Consider the following 20,060-nt stretch of genomic DNA (forward strand, 5'->3'; position numbering starts at 1 on the left):
CAGGTGAAAGCTGCCCTGCCCAGACCAGCGGAGACAAAACTCCACGACCTCAATGTGGGAGATTACATTGTGGTGAAGGACTTCCGACGAAAGAACTGGAAAGCTCGCAGGTGAAACGGACCGTTCCAGGTGCTTTTGGTGACGGAGACAGCAGTCAAGGTTGCAGAGAGGGCTACATGGATACACGCCAGTCACTGCAGACGGGTTCCGGATCCAAACACACAACATGTACCTGATCGAGAGGCCAAGACCGGCCCATCCCCTTAGGCGGCTCGGATGCGGCCTAAGGGTGGGGACTGGTATCCTGCCGGTCATTTCCATCGGGGTGGGATTGATTGTGCTGTGTGTGGAGGAAATCCACTATCAGAGGGTGAAGAACAATAGCACAACAGTCTCACCTCACCCTGACAACGAATCTGAAATAGCACACACACCTCACCGGTTGGTGAGGAGATCTGCTGTTATCACACACAACACAACATCGAGGTTGGAGGACAACACGTGGTACCAAGCCGTGGCAGCTGTTGCCAGGAAGCTGACCAACGAGAGCTGCTACGTCTGTGCTGCCATGCCACATGAAATTGGTAATTCATTGCCACTGCAATCTTATCCTCTAAATGTTTCTGAGACTCTAGGGGCGATGATTGCTTTCACCCAGGGAGAACTCACCCAGGGAGAACATGGTCCCGAGCGCGTGATTCACAACCTTACAGAAAAGCTGCTGAAGATTAACGTAAGTGTGGTGAATTACGAGGGGTCAAAGGTTCGCTTCTAGAATGTTTCCACAGTTGTTCAACAGGGGGTCTATCACTCCCTGATGACCACAAATCCTACTCGTCAGAGAGGCACAGTGTGTTTCACTCAAGATTGTGTTTCTCCCAGAAATCACTTTCTGGGAACGTCAGCATGTGAGCAAACTGTGGCGGCGACATGTGGGGTAATGTGGGATAGCACCATGAACAACTGCCGAGGACATATGCCGCATGTTGGAGCCCTGAACCTCACAGGTACTGACAGTCTGAACCACACTGGTACTGACAACCCCATCGTCTACATGCCATCGAGTGATAGATATGGATCACTCAGACATCATGTCTGGGTGTGTGGAAAACATGTTTATCAGGCTTTACGGCCTGGTTGGTGTGGCACATGTTACTTGGCTAAACTGCTGCCAGCTGTCAGGACTGTGCCTGACCTGACTCATTTTCACACTAACTATGATCACTATTACCCACCACACAGGGCCAGGAGAGAGACTGACACAGAGACAGAGCGAGTCAGCACTGTGGAGAGGGTTTTCGGTGCTCTCCTGCCTAGGTACGGTGCAACGAACAATGCATTGAAGATCTATGCAACTGCCTTGGACTTGGAAGATCTCACTGGCACCGTGGACATTGGGTTTAGGACACTCACATCGGCCGTGCAGGGCCTCAGCAATGTGGCTCTGCAGAACAGGCTGGCCATGGACATGGTGTTAGCAAACCAAAGGGGGGGTTTGTCATGTTGTGGGCACTGATTGCTGTACTTATATTCCTGACGTATCTGATAACATGACCCATGTTTTTGCACACCTTAATGACTTGCTTCATTTGCAGAAGAGCCGTGACACAGAGGAGAATGCTGGAAATGATTGGTGGTCCTAGGCTTCTCCCAGAGGTTGGCAAACTACACTGTTGCATTTGTCTGCCTCAGTCCTGATCATTCTTACAGTTCTATGTGTCATTGGATGCTGTCTTGTGCCACTGATCAGATCACTAGTGGAATCAATGATTTCATCTACTGTGAGTCGATTTGTGCAGATGGACGCATTAAATGAAGACTGGGTTCCCCGTTATGGAGATCAAGCTGTGCTCCTTTAAGTTTTTTCATTTTCTGCATTCATTTTCTTATCCAATCAAGTTGATTCTTTAATGTTTTAGGAAAGGCCAATCAAAAAATTTATATAATCATGGTTTGATTTTGTTTTACAAGTCTTTCATTTTATTACATGTTTTTCATTTCATTTCATTCATACTTATGGTTTATTTAGTGTTTGTTGGAAGAACATTCATTCTAATTGTAGCACACATTTAGCTAAGATTTGTATAATCAACATTATGTTAATTTATCTGTTGTAAGTTGTTCTAATTCTTTTTTTTATATTTTGTTTTCATTGCTGGGGTCATCTGGCCAGGATCGGGCCAAAAAAATGGCCCCCAGGAAGCAGTGGTCCCAAATACAGGAAGTGCCAATAAGGTTGTATCAAGTGCCCACAACATCAGGAGGGGATTGGAGTCATTTAGTTTTGATGAGTTGTCTGACTTTGGTATTTTACTGGTTATTATACTGTTGGCTTTGATTAATAGGATGTTTATTTCAATTTATAGAGTGACTGTCCTGGTTTGTTTCTTTTGTTTTTAGTGTTTTATATCATCTCCTTTGTGTACAGCTGGTCTGATCAGCCAGTATACATGTCCCCTTTTGTTCTGTGTTTCCTACACAGGTTGACTTTTTTTAGGTTATTGGGTTGTCTTGTTAAATTGCCTTATCATAGCAGGAGTTTAGTTCCAAGTCTGTTTACAAGTTTTACAAGTCTGACAACCAGCTTTCAGGCCATGCACAGAGTGTTACTAACAGGGGGATATTCAAACATTACAGCATTTCCTCTTTAGCTAAGTGTTCCTGCCACACCAAATAAAATACACTGAAATACACAAAAGAACAATGATGGCCAAATGCTTACATTTATTTATTTACTCATTGAATGGAATTTAAGAATATAAACTGTAATCCCTTTAATCCTGTAGTCTTTGTTTCCTGAAGAATAATGTTGCAGATTTACTGTTTGCAACCTGTAATTACAACATATTTACTCCTATCAACTCAACTACGCTCCAGATTGTGAATGAGGTTTGTGCCTCCACATTTTAATCATTAATCCCAGCAGATAACAAATCAATATTAACCAGTTGAAGTGGTTTGGTAAAATGCTTACTGTGTATGACCTGCAACTGTTGGAGAATTAAGACAGAAGAGTATTATTCATCTGCTCTGTCATTTAATAACCTGCCCAATAAGTGCAGCACATTTTAAAACATACATACTGAAAACCCTGCCATGTTCCTGAAGTTTGAAGTAGTTTACTGCACACTTACCCTGCTCAGTAGATATTTCCCAAAACAGTGGTTGTGTCTGGCTCATGCACTCAAAAGAAGTCTTTTTCTTATGTAATACTCCCTGAGACACATTACACAACTTCCTGAAATGAACATAGGCAAGAACATCTTGTGTCCTTTAAGTCTGACTAGACAAACATGTGAACCACTGTTATCCGGTCAGAGGTAAGCCGCATTAAATCAGTTCATACATTGCCAAAGACACCAGTATTGGCAAAAGGAAAACTCTCTATCATGTTCTTTAATCAAATGTATCTCTGCACACACAGAATGAAATAATAAACAGGATGAATGATTCAGATATTTGTGTTCTATTTTATTTTGGTGCACACATAAAAAGTGCCTCATAAACCCTGGTGCCATAAAGATCAAATATGATAATAGCAAAGAGAAGAAGAACCAAGTATCTAAGTAATAGTGCAGTCATACAGCAGCTATCTACCTGTTAAAGACATTGAGAAGTATATTTATTTGCTTTCTGGCAGAGACAAGAAGAACAATAGGCTACTATGGGGAAATGACTAAAACACCAATGTCACAGTCCGTACGAACACCAAACTCAAAACGGCAATTTGCCAGTTTTGGTTGCACAAACATAATAATATATTACTGAGCTAAATAATGTACATAATCTGCTTCACACTTGATTAGTTGCTTGATTTACTCAGATAACTTTAGCAACATGTTGCATAACTTTGTTTCCAACAGATTTTCCTCACAATAGCCTATAAATTATCTTAGCATACTGCAGCCTGGTTCAAATGCTAGTGCGGAAATGAAGTGTGGGGTCCTTCATCTTTTTCTTGTAGTCTTCATCAAACACTTCACTCTGGGCCACAGTGAAATGGTTTTTCCAGTCACCAACTTTTCCTGGAGAACCACAGAAAATCTGTCAGGTATTTTAGGTGGAGAACTGATTTTACATGTCACCTGTATTGTATATAATTTTCAATTTACCTTTTCTAATGAAGGAGGAAGCCTTGAAATCCATTCCTGTGAATGTCTTATAATTGACCTTGTTGTTCCTTTTCATATCATCAAACTGCACTTCCCCTCTAATTCTTTCCTTCTCCTCGACTGAAGGAGACAAACCAAGGAAGCAGCAGAGTTTGTCTATTTCCCGTCCAGCATCCTGGAAACATGGGCAAATGTTATCGGCTAACTTTTATCAACCACAAAATTAACCTGGATAGTAAGAGAACACACAACCACAACCTGCAGAAATAACTAAATTACCTCAATCATATCTTCATAGAACATGTAATGGATATTTGAATAAGTCTGTTTCTTCTTCCACCAGCCATTCACGTGGTCATACCAGGATCCAAACACCACTTGGGCCACAGAATAATACATTAAAGTGCTTCAGTAAGTTTGGGGAAATATTTGCATCTTTGCAAAAGACAGAAAAAAAAATAGCATAATTATATCTCATACATACTCTTCCCCTGCATGAATCTCTGGACGTAGCTGCTCCAGTCTCCAGGCTCTGGTTGAATCATCATCATACGTTCAAAGTGAAAATAAGACACCGTGCTGTCTTTAGCATTGCGGGCCACATAAATGATCTATATAAGGAAAAACCAACAATTATCTGGAGACAAGCATCACATGAAACTTGATATGATTTTTTATTTATTCAGAGTTTGCATAGAGGTAGACATCCCTCAGATTAGCATAAGGTTAGCATTGCTTTCAGCAAAGCTTCCCTTCCCCTGTTTACACTACTGGTTAGTCTGATAGCATATTCATCAAGCAATAAACTTCAATCATTAAACATACCCTGCAGTTCTGCTCCCAAAAGGAGTCTTTATCAGTCGAGGAGAGGTGGGACGCCTGTCCAGCATTTCTGTTCCTTTATATGTGGTTGAAAAAGTCCCTGATCCTATATATTTTTACAACAGGTTATGTGTCAATCAACCCTGCAGGAAATGCTGTTTGATACAGTGCCTGAATAAAAACATGATAGAAGGTTTATCAACCTTTCAGATACAAAGATGAGGATAGCTGCACGTTATTAAGTAATGGCACACTACCTGAGTAGTGTCAATTTTGAAATCAGTGCATTATGAAAATACATCATAGTCATAATTTCTCTTATAGTATAGAAATGTTTGTGACATAGGAAACATAATGCATATGTGTATCCTATCAGTGACTCAACCTGGCTGCAGAGGACAGAAGGTGATCTCCAAGTTAGGCACTCTTGCATAAATAGGGATGGATCTCTGACGCTCTGGAGAAGTCTGACCAAAACACAGCAGGTCAAGGATGTAGGAGACCCAGGTGTTTCCTTGAGAGAAGATGAGAGAGAAAGAGAGGAAAATAAAATCATATCAAATCCTCACCTCTACATGCACATCTTTCAAGATCTGTTAAGCATTTACACTGTCTGTTTGTGTTATGGACTGACCTGCTTTGGGGTATGATGCAATAAGAATATCATCTGGCCTGGCCTGGAAGTTTTGAATGTTCTCCCAGTTGTCTGTGAAATAGTGAGTCATTGAGACTCCATGGAAATCAAACAGTTCTGGTCGAGAAAGTGAATCCATCTTTCAAAAAAAGAAATGCAAATCATATGATGATGGCATTGGAGTAATCATGTTGGAGAGACAGAAAATATGTTTCATATTGTTCAGGGAAAAAGATGATGCTCACAACAATGCTCACAGTCAATCAGAGTTAATCAATTAACTGTAAGATTGTCTCAGAAATGAACGAACAAGGCTCCTATGAGTCATTTTAACTGAGGGAAACGAACACTGGTCTATTTCCTGGTATGTTCTAATTTGTTCCATTTTTCATGTTCAGAGGTCTCAAACCCCACTGGAGACTAGAAAAGATATCTTTTGAAAAAAGATACATAATACATAAAGATACTAATCTGCAGAAACACCTCAACACGTCCTTTGATTGTTGTTTCTCAGTTGTATTTTTGTCGTCTCTCTCTTCTCTGTGATTCTGTTGATCACAGAGAAGAGTTGATGTGGAAAATGTGCACACTGTTCAAATACATTTGATACTAAGACCTTTAATCATCCTCACTCAGGACAGGAATATAATATAAAAGAATTCATCAACTGTCTTTCCACACGTCATCTTCATATTAAAATGCCCATGAGGCTTAATGTGACCATTGTTGGGGCACAGGTAGGAGCAATTTGGTTATTGGCTTATCATATTAATGATTATCAGTGATAATCACCAATATATATATAAATGTTTACTACAAGTAGTAACCTCGGGGCACCACCCTGTCACCAGGGACCAATGACTAAATTGATGGCTCAAAATACAGTCTCAGAAGGTTAATTGAAGGATAAATTCGAGCACTGACTGTTGTGAATCCAGCGGTTATCACAAATATAGTCACAATAATCACAGACAACGACGAGTTAAATTATAACAGGATTTATTAATAAGAGTAATAATTATTCAAATAACATTACTTAATATTAAACCGATTATACTTCAACTATAACTAGAACGAGAACAAGGGGAGGGGCCTTGAGCCTCACGTGTATGACGCGATCACACTCTAGGGCCTGAATGAGAGAGAGATGTAGAAGAGGTGCGTGATTGGGAGGAAAGAGGGAGAATAGAGGTGAAGAGAGGAAAGAGTCCACAAGAGGTCGTCACCACAGTTAATAATCACCACAATATCACTACACAATAACGGAGCCGGAGAACCGAGCTCGTCTTGGTCGGATATTGGTTCTTTAACTAGTGATATTTGGCTTATTAAGCTGATCACAGTGAACGATCTAAACAACAGGATCTGCAGCACTTATAAGTCAGATACAACAATACAACACGCTACACTAACTGTGTCTCTGCCCAGACATCAGCCTCTTACTGTGAGCGGCTCCGGTCCTCCGGAGTCAGAACAGAAAGTCTCTGGGTCTCCACAGCTCGGTCCTCGGCCGGGAGCTCGGTCCTCGGCCGGGAGCTCGGCGGGTCGTGTCTCGCTCTCCTGGCGGTGACAGTGATGAGTTCCTCGGCGGCAGCGGGAAGATCACAGATGAGGGAGGTGAACTTTGTTTGTCTTTAACAAAATCAGACCTGAAATCAGCTGATTGCACAGCGATCTACGTCGGATCCGAAAAGAAGAGAAACACAGCAGTCTGTGCGCTCGGCCTGCGAGTTGGAGACTGTGACCTGGGCTTGAAGAAGTTCTGGAAAAGGTCAGATGTTTGCAGATTGCTCCCTTTCAGCAGCCCAGTCTCTACTGTACCTGGTGCACGGGAATGAAGCGCAGGAGGAGGGTCGCAGCGCCGCTTTTATTACCTGAGTGACGTCACCGGGGATCCCTGCTGGGAATGCCTGGCCTCCAATTTACACATAGGTGTGAATTGTGGGGGTGGTTTTGTCTCCATAGCCTGGAGGGAAATGTAGTTCACTCCTTTGTTCTCCCCACGAGGCATGGCTCGAGTCAGGCTTCAGGAGAAGCACACGGGCCTCTCTATTGTTCCCTTCAGGATGCATGGTTTGACACTCAGGCCTTGGAGTGGCTTGTAGGCCTCTCTATTTTTCTTCTCAGAACTCATGACTTGAGATCCCAACACCATACAAAGTGCAATCTCAAAATGAGAGTCACTGAGCATAAGGTTTTGCAAAATTCATTCAACAGCAGTAACAGTGTTACCTTATCACCTGTCTTATCTTATAAGAGCTACAGTACCAGTCAAGAATGAGAAGAATGGGAAAGTGTGTTTTTGCTATAGCAAAACTATAGCTTGTTAGAATTATAGCTGTTTACTTACCAGTCTGGAAGAAAGGTTGCAAGGTCACCATCAAACTTCAATCCTTTGCTGTCTCCAGCAGTGGAAAGCAGTGCCAACGCTAACTCTTGTTATGCTTCTATTTCTATCACCTCTCTTCTTAAACTGAGGTTTGCATTCTCACCAGCCAGTCCTGTCTCATCATTTCTGCCTTGAAGAAATGATGAGACAGTAATGTCTCATCATTACCTCATCATTGCGTTTACATTACCAGCTTTCAGAGAAGCACTACTTCTTCAAGGCAGAAATGATGAGACAGGACTGGCTGGTGAGAATGCAAACCTCAGTTTAAGAAGAGAGATGATAGAGGTAATGTAAACGCAATGATGGCCAAAGGTCTTGACAAGTTACCAACACCACCAGCAGCTCCAGCAGGCAAGGAACCACTTTCAAAACTCTATAACATTCAGTGCAAGAAGTCTATCTTTTGAACTGGATAACAGTTCCATTGAAAACGTATTGGCTTTAGGTCATACTTGAATATGTACCAGTGGACTATTTTACATCCATGTATTTATATTAGACAATGTATTTCACAGACTATGGGAGCCCTTTATGTCAAATATTGGTTTAGATATCTGCTATTTCTACATAGGGGTTTGAATAGACATGAGCAATACCTTTCTCCTAGCTATATATTAGTTTTAGTTTTATTTTAAGTAAATCCTAAGTCTCATGTCTGTTGTCTTTCCATTGTCTATCTGTCTGTCTGAGTTTCTTTTATTTTCATTCCTAGTGTTCCTATGAATGTGTTGTTTTTTTAATTAAAAAAAAGAGAGAAACCACAGTTAGCGGCAGAGAAAACTTACGGTCTCCTCAAGGTTTTAGTGCAAATTAGATGCAGCTAATTCTAAAGAAACTAAACATTTTCCACTCATTTCTCAGGGTTTTTCCAGGCTCAAAATGAGGTGGTACCATCCTGATCATATATACATACATGCATGTACTGTGCTGTCAGCTGGTGCAATTTCCTGACATTTTAATCATTAGGTGCAAATTAACACTTGGAAGTCTACTGCGTCGTCTTCAGAGTCAGACAAAAATGGCAAAGATTTGAAAAAAATGTAAAAACCTGCTCCAGGTAGAGAAACGTCTCTCGTTGGTTAACAGGGGTGTGAAGTACTTAGTCTGTGAGCAAATGTCATGACAGCACTCATCGAAGAAGGAAGTTACTGCGATGTGACAACACCATCCTCACTATATGATAGGAGTGTTCATGCATTCCTCCAAGGTGGTTAGCTGTCGTGCTAATCTTGTAGTCACACCAGATAAACAGCCTAAATTTGTTTTGTTGCCAAGTTAAAGCAGATAAACAAACAGTGTAAAATTTGCCTACTCAATTGCATTACTCAATTGTTAAAGGATCACAACAATTTTTTTAACATGGGCCTTATTTTCCCATGTTTTTTTGGTTTAAGCGATTGATAGGGACAAATATCTTCAGTCAGCTACTGAGCAAGAATGTTATACCCAGGTTCTGAGCATAGATGATATGGGTATATCGTTCTTATCTTAGAAAATCATCTACAGGTCAAATTAAAAACAGAGAAAAAATAATAAATAGTCAATAGGCCTAAAGGACAGTGGCATGCTTAAGAAGTAAGTCTGTGGTTGTGCAAAAAAACACAAATATTTTGATGCATATGTAGCAGGATGATGAGCATTGTGGCCCTGTGTTGTCAGTTTGAAGAAGATGGCGCCTAATTGCCTGTCTCCCTCTGGCCAATGGCAGTAGGGAGAGGGAGGTATAAAAGCCTGTAGGTGTCACCTGATTTCTCTCTATTGCTTGTGGAAGTCGAGGGCACGTCACTCCCTATTGCCTCATCCCTGTCCCTCTTCTGTTGGTGTCTGCAGGTAGGCTAGAGGTGGCTGCGCTGCCAGTTTGCATGTTTAGTTTGACAGTAAGTAAGACTGTTGTTTTTGTTGTAGGACTGGATTGAGTTCTGCGGGTCTGGTGAGCTGCGCATGATTACTGCCGGTGGGTCCTCTGTTTCATGCACTGAGCTGTTGCTGCGGTGCGCGCGCGTGTGTGTGTGTGTGTGTGTGTGTGTGTGTGGGTGTGTGTGTGTGTGTGATGTATGTTTCGTTGAGTGTCCGCATGCAATTAAATGTTTAGTTGAGTTGTTTTGTTTTGTGGGAATTTAAGTTATAATTGTGTGTATTGTGGTTACATTTGAGCAGGTTGCAGATAATGGTTGTTCAATCATTCATGTTCAATAAAGTGATTTTGTAACTTTACCTCGTCTCTGCCTCATTGTATGACGGAACTGAGTGCCTTTAAGATTATAATAGTTCCCTGGGTGAAATTGCCAGGGTAGTGTTGTCTGGCAACACTAAGATAAGGTCAAAGTGAATTAATTGGCTAACCTCAAATGTTTGTTTGGATGTTTTGACAGTCCACTGGCTGACCAAATTTTGAGCCATGTCATCCATATGGCCAGTTGGCCTGTGGTCTGGTGTCATCTCCTTTTTGTCGGAGGCCTTTTCAGATGGAAAAAGTGGTTTCTTCAGTGGAGGAAATTCTGGAGGGTCACTTTCACCTGTGTGGGCAGTGCCTGTGTGTTTAAACATGTCATTGATTATTTTGAATTTCCCCAAGGGATTGATGATCTAGCTATACTAACATACATACATGTATGTATCTAGCCATACATACTTATATGTGGGGCGTGCCAATGGTTTAACAAGAGAGACTAAAACACACAAACACCCCACTTTCTCAGGTCAGCAAAACCGTAAACAGAGAAACTCAGATTAAAACACACAGAGGTGGGAATAGTTATTTACTGCTTTAATATTGTTTAACATCTTGTTTACAGAACCTTTAATCAGTTCATTTTTAGAAAATACAACTGAAGGACACAGTCTGTTCTCGTCCTGATGGGACTTATTTGTAAAAACTGAATAATCTAACTTGGACTCTTGTACTTTTCTAGTCTTGTCGACTATTCAAAGGGCTTTACAGTGTATTCACACAGTCATACAGCGCATACATCTACACAGAGAGCAGTCCTCCCAGTCACACACTCATACACTGATAGAACAGGCATCAGAGGCAAAAGGCAAATTGGGGTTCAGTATCTTGCCATGGGACACTTTGACACATGGACTGGAGCCAGGGATCCAACCATCAACCATCACCTTCTGACAGGATCTAATCTTGACAGCGTCAGTAAAGAGCAGTGCATGAACAGGTATATGATTCATGAAATCGAAGGACAAAGGGGAGTACTCTTTTTTTGTTGTAGGGAGAGGGAGAGAGAGAGCGAGAAAGTTAGGATCGAGATGGTGCAGTATAAGTCTTAATAAGGTAAATAGTTGGTGATAATAAAGTAAAGGTGGGCATTATAAGCTTTGGCTTAAGTCTACACACTTTCTGTCAAAACTCTATCATTGCACATTATGGTTAATGATATATTGTGTTTGCAACAGATGTACAATGCAGCTAATGTGTTTTTCTTTCTTTGGTTTTCTTTTCTTTGTTTTGTATTTCATTAGACCAAAGATCGATCAATCATTCAATCAATCAATGATCGTTAAAAAAAAAAACATACACGTAAATAAAATCTAGATACTTACATCTAATTAATTTCCACAAACTTGTGACATAATGCAAACACAGAAAAAGGAGATTCAACATTATTTGATCAATAATCAGTTTTGATTATGACATCAGTCAACTTCACAATGAGGATAATTGTCCACTGATCCGACAATATACTTGTCACTTAAAACTTAGTACCTGACCGGCCAGACCTCTAAACCTCAGTACGAAACCTCAGTGTGGGATTCTTCATTTTCTGCCTGTAGTCTTCATCAAACTGTTCATTCTGGGTCACAGTGAAATGGTTCTTCCAGTCACCAACTTTCCCTGGAGAAGCAGAGACAATCGTTCAGGCAGTTTGTACTGAAATCAGTCACAAATGGGGTGAGTAGTTTTCTTTTTCCCAGACTCCTTTACCAGTAGACATGTTCACTGTACCTTTTCTCATGAAAGGAGACACCTTGTGATTCATGATTTGGACGGTGGAATAGTTGGTCATTTTGTTTTGTTTCATACTGTCAAACGTCACTCCAGTTATGACCCTTCTTAAAAAGGGCATCTTAAAAAGGGTCAGGAACTCACTTCATTCTGGTGTGACAAAGCTGAATGTGCCCAACCAATTCCTGTCAAAGCCCTGTTTTCTTTTGCCATTTTGTCCCATGTCTCCTGCCACTTTCCATCCACCCACCATTTGTCCTCATACACCTGCTGACCTGTATCTCATTCCCTAATCACCTAGTCCGGACTCCCACATTCACCTCACCTGTTTCCCATTCCCACATCATCTCACAGCATATATACAAGTCACACTTTATTTGGATGGTCTGCCTACAGAGAGTTTACAGAGTATTTGAAATATTTCAACAGGAAATTAGCTGAGACTTGACAATTTAACCAAGTTAACCCCAACCCTAACCGAGCATTAAACGATTTACTAATTGTTGGTTGAATATTTGTAGGCTATATACATTGTTGAACATGAGTTGAACATTACAACATTCAACAAAGATTTGTTTTAAGCTCTCTGTTTCTCCCCAGTCCTCACCAGATTGTTGCATCTTTCATGTCCTGGACTTTGTTGTTTTATCCTCCTGTGACCTGTCTGCATTTGGGTTGTCCTTCCTGTTGCCTCATACTGTGACATCTTTCTTTAAGCAGTGCAGGTGGTGACTGACTGAGTCATGGTTTCTCCTGGGGCTTAACGTATGCACTTGCTGTTGAGACCATTCAGTGTGACGAACTCAATTCAACTTGACTTGAATGCTGCTGAGACTAGCTCTCATATCTACTCGCTGCCTTTGAGATTTAGTGAACACAGAACACCCGAACGAAGCACCATGAGACTGATGATGCTCTCATATCTGATCATTAAATGTGAAGCCAAAGTCAGGAGATGGTTAGATTAGCAGAAAGACTGGAAAAAGAGTGAAACAGCCAGACTTTGTTCAACAATTTGGAAAAAAAACACCTCAGTCTATCTAAAACTTATCTTATTTGTTGAAACAGCACCACCACATCACCTCCTTGAGCTCACCTCAATCAGATCTTCATAGAACATGTAGTGAAGTTTTGAATATGTCTGTTTCTTCTCCCACCAGCTGTTCACATGGTCATACCAGGATCCAAACACCACTGAAGCACAGAACAATGCATGAAGGAAAAGTTAGACAGTAGAGGGGGGGGGGTGACCCTTCATTTATATGAAATCTACTTTGAACTCACTCTGTCCCTCCATGAAATTCTGTAGAAAGGTGCTCCAGTCTCCTGGTTCTGGCTGGATATGGTTCATGCGGTCAAAATGGAAATAGGACACTGCATTGTCCTTTGCATTACGGGCAACATAGACTATCTACAGAGAGAGAAACACAATCAGATCAATCACATAATCAGAATTGAAATGTCCATAAATCATTTCACAAGCTTTTACCCTGCAGTTCTGCTTCCAGAAGGACTTGGGTACAAACTGAACCGGTAGATGAGTCTTAATAAGGCGAGGAGTGGTGGGAAGTTGGTCTGCAAGGTCTTTACCTTTGTGAAGAGAAGAATTTGTCGATGACTGACTGCATGCACAGACTTGTTTATATACCAGAGAACAACATAATTAATAGCATAACAGTTGGAAGGTGCTTCTCAGACATTTTATATGGTTTCATGAATTTAAACACACACAAAAAGCTGATAAAAACCGATATGATCATCAAGAAAACGAAAGCTAGACAGCTACATATTTGCCCTGGAGTAATTAAAATTGAAGATTATATTTTCTTCCTACTGTTTAGCTTTCCAGCCCACAGCTTTACTGTAGTGGTTCGCTCTCGTGCTCACTACGTATGCCGTTTGGTGCTTGGCAAGTAGCATACATTGGGGGGGGGGTTTAGAGCTTTTCAGCAAAAACCAGTCACAAATGAGCAAAAACTTTAAAGTTGTAGGATGGAAAGCCAAAACAATGAGCTGTAAGAGACAAAACTCTGTAAAGCTGAAGGGCAATAGAGAGTCCAGTCACAATCCGCTGATTAATCACTGTGGGGTTACACTTGGATATTATTTGACATCACTTTGCATATAGATCAGTCAGTTAAGGTCAATGCTCCACTGATTCACCAGCAGAGGACAGATATTATTTTACATGTCAGTCAGTGCCGAGCCCTTTTAATAACTACAACAGAGTCATAAGCTCTTAGGTTTGTTAAATGCCATGAGAAAGCCAGTGAGTGAGGGCAACAGCTCTTTCATCATCTGAAACAGTCCATGAATACAAACAAAACTAATGTGAAGCAGAGAGTCTTGTTTCAGGACTTTAGACACTGTCTGTAAAATAAATATCCCTGAGGCAATAAGCACACAACTGTCATAACGAAGAGATTATCGAGGCAAAGTGCATCAGTATATTGAAATTTGAATTCAGAACTTTTTGTTTCACAATGTAATGTAAATATGACTGTGACCACGTGTTTCAACCTGCTTGTAGAGAAGGTATGCAGATCTCCAGGAAGGGCACTCTCTCATGAAGAGGGATGGATGTCTGGCGCTCCGGACACATCTCCCCAAAATACATCAGGTCCAGGATGTATGAGACCCATGTGGTCCCTGAGATTAAAGCACAAAAACACATTCTGTTCAGTGGCCTGAACATCAGAGACAAATAAATCCAGGGTATCCATCAGCATAAAATCATAGATTTAAGAAGTTCAATATTCTCATCCACACAACCTCACCTGCTTTAGGATAAGTAGCAATAAGAATATCATCAGGTCTCGCTTTGAAGTTTTGGATGTTGTCCCAGTTGTCAGTGAAGTATTTGGTCATGGAAACTCCATGGAAGTCAAACAGTGTCGGTCGAGGTGGCAGCTCCATCTGTGGGAAAATATCATTATGACATTTTAAATATTGGTGATGCTGCCAGAACATGATTCACACCTTAATATATTAGTTGGTAATCATTTAGTCCAGTCCACAAATTCTAAAAATGGAACTGGTATTTGCAATAATGACTTGCAGCCAGCACAATATTGACTCATAATTACTAGGTAATTTTTGTGGTTATTGCATGTAACGGTTGCACCTGCAGCCACACAGCTACAATAGAAGTTGGTACCACTCATGCACTGACCCATTTTAATTATCCTAGACTACTTTACACTTTTACAACCATATTGCATATACACACAAAATGATGAATGACAAATAAATGATGATAAAATTCTTCCTTTCACACAACACACTTATGGTTTATTTAGTGTTTGCTGGAAGAACATTCATTCTAATTGTAGCACACATTTAGCTAACATTTGTAGATTCAACATTATATTAATTTATCTTATCTTTTGTTTTCATTGCTGGGGTCATCTGGCCAGAATCGGGCCAAAAAAATGGCCCCCAGGAAGCGGTGGTCCTAAATACAGGAAGTGCCAATAAGGTTGTATCAAGTGACCACAACATCAGGAGGGGATTGGGGTCATTTAGTTTTGATGAGTTGTCTGACTTTGGTATTTTACTGTTTATTATACTGTTGGCTTTGATTAATAGGATGTTTATTTCAATTTATAGAGTGACTGTCCTGGTTTGTTTCTTTTGTTTTTAGTGTTTTATATCATCTCCTTTGTGTACAGCTGGTCTGATCAGCCAGTATACATGTCCCCTTTTGTTCTGTGTTTCCTACACAGGTTGACTTTTTTTAGGTTATTGGGTTGTCTTGTTAAATTGCCTTATCATAGCAGGAGTTTAGTTCCAAGTCTGTTTACAAGTTTTACAAGTCTGACAACCAGCTTTCAGGCCATGCACAGAGTGTTACTAACAGGGGGATATTCAAACATTACAGCATTTCCTCTTCAGCTAAGTGTTCCTGCCACACCAAATAAAATACACTGAAATACACAAAAGAACAATGATGGCCAAATGCTTACATTTATTTATTTACTCATTGAATGGAATTTAAGAATATAAACTGTAATCCCTTTAATCCTGTAGTCTTTGTTTCCTGAAGAATAATGTTGCAGATTTACTGTTTGCAACCTGTAATTACTACATATTTACTCCTATCAACTCAAATACTCTCCAGATTGTGAATGAGGTTTATGTCTCCACATTTTAATCATTAATCCCAGCAGATAACAAATCAATATTAACCAGTTGAAGTGGTTTGGTAAAATGCTTACTGTGTATGACCTGCAACTGTTGGATAATTAAGACAGAAGAGTATTATTCATCTGCTCTGTCATTTAATAACCTGCCCAATAAGTGCAGCACATTTTAAAACATACATATTGAAAACCCTGCCATGTTCCTGAAGTTTGAAGTAGTTTACTGCACACTTACCCTGCTCAGTAGATATTTCCCAAAACAGTGGTTGTGTCTGGCTCATGCACTCAAAAGAAGTCTTTTTCTTAAGTAATACTCCCTGAGACACATTACACAACTTCCTGAAATGAACATAGGCAAGAACATCTTGTGTCCTTTAAGTCTGACTAGACAAACATGTGAACCACTGTTATCCGGTCAGAGGTAAGCCGCATTAAATCAGTTCATACATTGCCAAAGACACCAGTATTGGCAAAAGGAAAACTCTCTATCATGTTCTTTAATCAAATTTATCTCTGCACACACAGAATGAAATAATAAACAGGATGAATGATTCAGATATTTGTGTTCTATTTTATTTTGGTGCACACATAAAAAGTGCCTCATAAACCCTGGTGCCATAAAGATCAAATATGATAATAGCAAAGAGAAGAAGAAACAAGTATCTAAGTAATAGTGCAGTCATACAGCAGCTATCTACCTGTTAAAGACATTGAGAAGTATATTTATTTGCTTTCTGGCAGAGACAAGAAGAACAATAGGCTACTATGGGGAAATGACTAAAACACCAATGTCACAGTCCGTACGAACACCAAACCCAAAACGGCAATTTGCCAGTTTTGGTTGCACAAACATAATAATATATTACTGAGCTAAATAATGTAAATAATCTGCTTCACACTTGATTAGTTGCTTGATTTACTCAGATAACTTTAGCAACATGTTGCATAACTTTGTTTCCAACAGATGTTCCTCACAATAGCCTATAAATTATCTTAGCATACTGCAGCCTGGTTCAAATGCTAGTGCGGAAATGAAGTGTGGGGTCCTTCATCTTTTTCTTGTAGTCTTCATCAAACACGTCACTCTGGGCCACAGTGAAATGGTTTTTCCAGTCACCAACTTTTCCTGGAGAACCACAGAAAATCTGTCAGGTATTTTAGGTGGAGAACTGATTTTACATGTCACCTGTATTGTACATAATTTTCAATTTACCTTTTCTAATGAAGGAAGAAGCCTTGAAATCCATTCCTGAGAATGTCAAATGATTGACCTGGTTGTTCCTTTTCATATCATCAAACTGCACTTCCCCTCTAATTCTTTCCTTCTCCTCGACTGAAGGAGACAAACCAAGGAAGCAACAGAGTTTGTCTATTTCCCGTCCAGCATCCTGGAAACATGGGCAAATGTTATCGGCTAACTTTTATCAACCACAAAATTAACCTGGATAGTAAGAGAACACACAACCACAACCTGCAGAAATAACTAAATTACCTCAATCATATCTTCATAGAACATGTAATGGATATTTGAATAAGTCTGTTTCTTCTTCCACCAGCCATTCACGTGGTCATACCAGGATCCAAACACCACTTGGGCCACAAAATAATACATTAAAGTGCTTCAGTAAGTTTGGGGAAATGTTTGCATCTTTGCAAAAGACAGAAAAAAAATCCTAATTATATCTCATACATACTCTTTCCCTGCATGAATCTCTGGACATAGCTGCTCCAGTCTCCAGGCTCTGGTTGAATCATCATCATACGTTCAAAGTGAAAATAAGACACCGTGCTGTCTTTGGCATTGCGGGCCACATAAATGATCTACATAAGGAAAAACCAACAAATTATCTGGAGACAAGCATCACATGAAATTTTATATGATTTTTTATGGGTTTGCATGGAGGTAGACATCCCTCAGATTAGCATAAGGTTAGCATTGCTCTCAGCAAAGCTTCTTTGTTTCAATAAAGGTTTAAAAAAATTTAACACAATGTGACTGACCACTCTCACTAATGGTTAGTCTGATAGCATATTCATCAAGCAGTAACCTTCAATTATTAAACATACCCTGCAGCTCTGTTCCCAAAAGGACTTTGGCATAAAGTGGACAGGAAGATGAGTCCTTATCAGTCGAGGAGAGGTGGGAAGCCTGTCCAGCATTTCTGTTCCTTTATGTGTGGTCGAAAAAGTCCCTGATCCTACATATTTTTACAACAGGTTATGTGTCAATGAATGGTGTTTGATACAGTGCCTGAATAAAAACATGATAGAAGGTTTATCAACCTTTCAGATACAACAATGAAGATAGCTGCACACTACCTGAACCAATATGCTTGAAAATACACCATAGTCATAATTTTTCTTACAGTATACAAATGTTTGTGACATAGATAATATAATGAATATGTGTATCCTATCAGTGACTCAACCTGGCTGCAGAGGAGGTAAGGTGATCTCCAAGTTAGGCACTCTTGCATAAATAGGGATGGATGTCTGACGCTCTGGAGAAGTCTGACCAAAACACAGCAGGTCAAGGATGTAGGAGACCCAGGTGTTTCCTTGAGAGAGAGTGAGAGAGAAAGAGAGGAAAATAAAATCATATCAAATCCTCACCTCTACATGCACATCTTTCAAGATCTGTTAAGCATTTACACTGTCTGTTTGTGTTATGGACTGACCTGCTTTGGGGTATGATGCAATAAGAATATCATCTGGCCTGGCCTGGAAGTTTTGAATGTTCTCCCAGTTGTCTGTGAAATAGTGAGTCATTGAGACTCCATGGAAATCAAACAGTTCTGGTCGAGAAAGTGAATCCATCTTTAAAACACAAAAACAAAAATGCAAATCATATAATGGTGGCATTTGAGCAATCATGTTGGAGAGAAAGAAAATATGTTTCATGTTGTGAAGGGATAAAGATGATTATCAAAATAAAGCAAACAATAATGTTCACAGCCAATGAGAGTTGATAAGTTAACTTTTAAATTGTCTCAAAAAGTCAGTTCCATTTTTCATCTTAAGAAGTATTAGACCAAAGACTAAAAGGTATCTTTTGACAAAAGACTCATTATATGAAAAAGATTTGAAAACCCAGTTATCTGCAGAAATACCTTGTCCAGACTGCTGGTACTTAAACACGTCCTCTGATTGTTGTATCTCAGTTGTATTTTTGTCGTCTCTCTTCTCTGTGATTCTGTGAACATGAACCACAAATACCAGTGTCTTCATTTTAGTCCCTCCTTCCCTCTCCTTACAAAGCAAACTGTGTTTGGTCATTGCACTCATAGACTCATTTACAGATGTGATTTCACACTACAGCAATTTACTATCCATCTGGGTGTCATTGGTCTTGAGCTTCTGTTCTCAGATTTTAACTGAAATATAGTACACTAACACAGAAATTAAACAGTTAAGGCTGGGAAAGTGAATCAATTTCTAAAAAAAAAAAAAAAAAGAGAAGAAGAAATGACTCAAAACATTTGATCATTGCTCAAAACATTTGATCATTGTGAGCAATCAAACTGCTGCAGGCGATATGCAAACAAAAAGCAATTGGAAGTGTTTGCATTCTTGAAGCATACATCTTGAAAATCAGTTAATTACATAAATTATATTAAAAATCCAGTTATCTGGAATAATACCTGGTCCACATTACTGGACGTCCTCTGATTATTGTTTCTCAGCTGTATTTTTGCCCCTTTTCTCACCTTTGTGATTCTGTGATTATGAACCATGAAGAACCTTCATCCCCTCTAATTCAAAATCCACCCAACCACAAGTTGTTTGGTTGCATCAACTTGTGGTTGAAAGAGTAAGATTTATTCTATAGCTTAGAATGAAAAAATGCTTCAAAACACGCAAAATCTGTAAATCAGTTTCATGCTGACTTGGCCACACGCTCTTGGGGCAACAAAGTGATCCCAAGCTCCCCAGCGCCCCTGATGGAACCTATTTGTAAAAAATGAGTGAATGATCTAATTTGAACTCTTGTACTTGGATG

General features: G+C 39.9%; 1 protein-coding gene, 1 long non-coding RNA gene and 2 pseudogenes across 2 annotated transcripts in view; 1 reads left to right on the top strand and 3 right to left on the bottom strand.

The window, feature by feature from the left end:
- Positions 1-2,778, top strand: part of LOC139620760 (uncharacterized) — a 4,816-nt gene extending 2,038 nt beyond the window's left edge. The window contains exon 2 of the long non-coding RNA XR_011690880.1: positions 4-2,778. This is a non-coding gene — a long non-coding RNA (uncharacterized lncRNA). The remainder of the gene's footprint in view (positions 1-3) is intronic.
- LOC139619898 (uncharacterized) overlaps positions 1-7,375 on the bottom strand; it is a 15,867-nt pseudogene extending 8,492 nt beyond the window's left edge.
- A 3,331-nt stretch (positions 7,376-10,706) lies between these two features.
- LOC139620759 (cytosolic sulfotransferase 2-like) lies at positions 10,707-16,410 on the bottom strand (annotated as a pseudogene).
- A 129-nt stretch (positions 16,411-16,539) lies between these two features.
- LOC139620755 (cytosolic sulfotransferase 3-like) lies at positions 16,540-19,299 on the bottom strand. Its single transcript, XM_071476591.1, has 9 exons — positions 19,171-19,299; positions 18,739-18,877; positions 18,490-18,618; positions 18,128-18,258; positions 17,755-17,881; positions 17,553-17,650; positions 17,274-17,448; positions 17,063-17,186; positions 16,540-17,030 (listed from the first exon to the last, which is right to left on the bottom strand). The coding sequence occupies exons 1-8, from the start codon at positions 19,261-19,263 to the stop codon at positions 17,074-17,076; spliced, it is 1,005 nt and encodes a 334-aa protein (XP_071332692.1). The 5' UTR covers positions 19,264-19,299; the 3' UTR covers positions 16,540-17,030; positions 17,063-17,073.
- Between the last annotated feature and the right edge of the window lie 761 nt (positions 19,300-20,060).

Source organism: Trachinotus anak, unplaced genomic scaffold (genome assembly GCF_046630095.1).
Source record: "Trachinotus anak isolate AG129_WGS33_773 ecotype Australia unplaced genomic scaffold, CSIRO_AGI_Tana_v1 ptg000004l, whole genome shotgun sequence".
Classification (NCBI taxonomy): Eukaryota; Metazoa; Chordata; class Actinopteri; order Carangiformes; family Carangidae; genus Trachinotus; species Trachinotus anak.

Excerpts from the sequence above, each read along its gene's own strand:
- LOC139620755 (XM_071476591.1), bottom strand. The coding sequence starts at position 19,263 with ATGTTCACAGAATCACAGAGAAGAGAGACGACAAAAATACAACTGAGA. Across the intron at positions 17,882-18,127 it reads TTTGGGAACAGAGCTGCAGG|ATCATTTATGTGGCCCGCAA; the intron begins GTATGTTTAATA and ends TTCCTTATGTAG. Across the intron at positions 17,187-17,273 it reads TTCTTCCTTCATTAGAAAAG|GAAAAGTTGGTGACTGGAAA; the intron begins GTAAATTGAAAA and ends GTGGTTCTCCAG.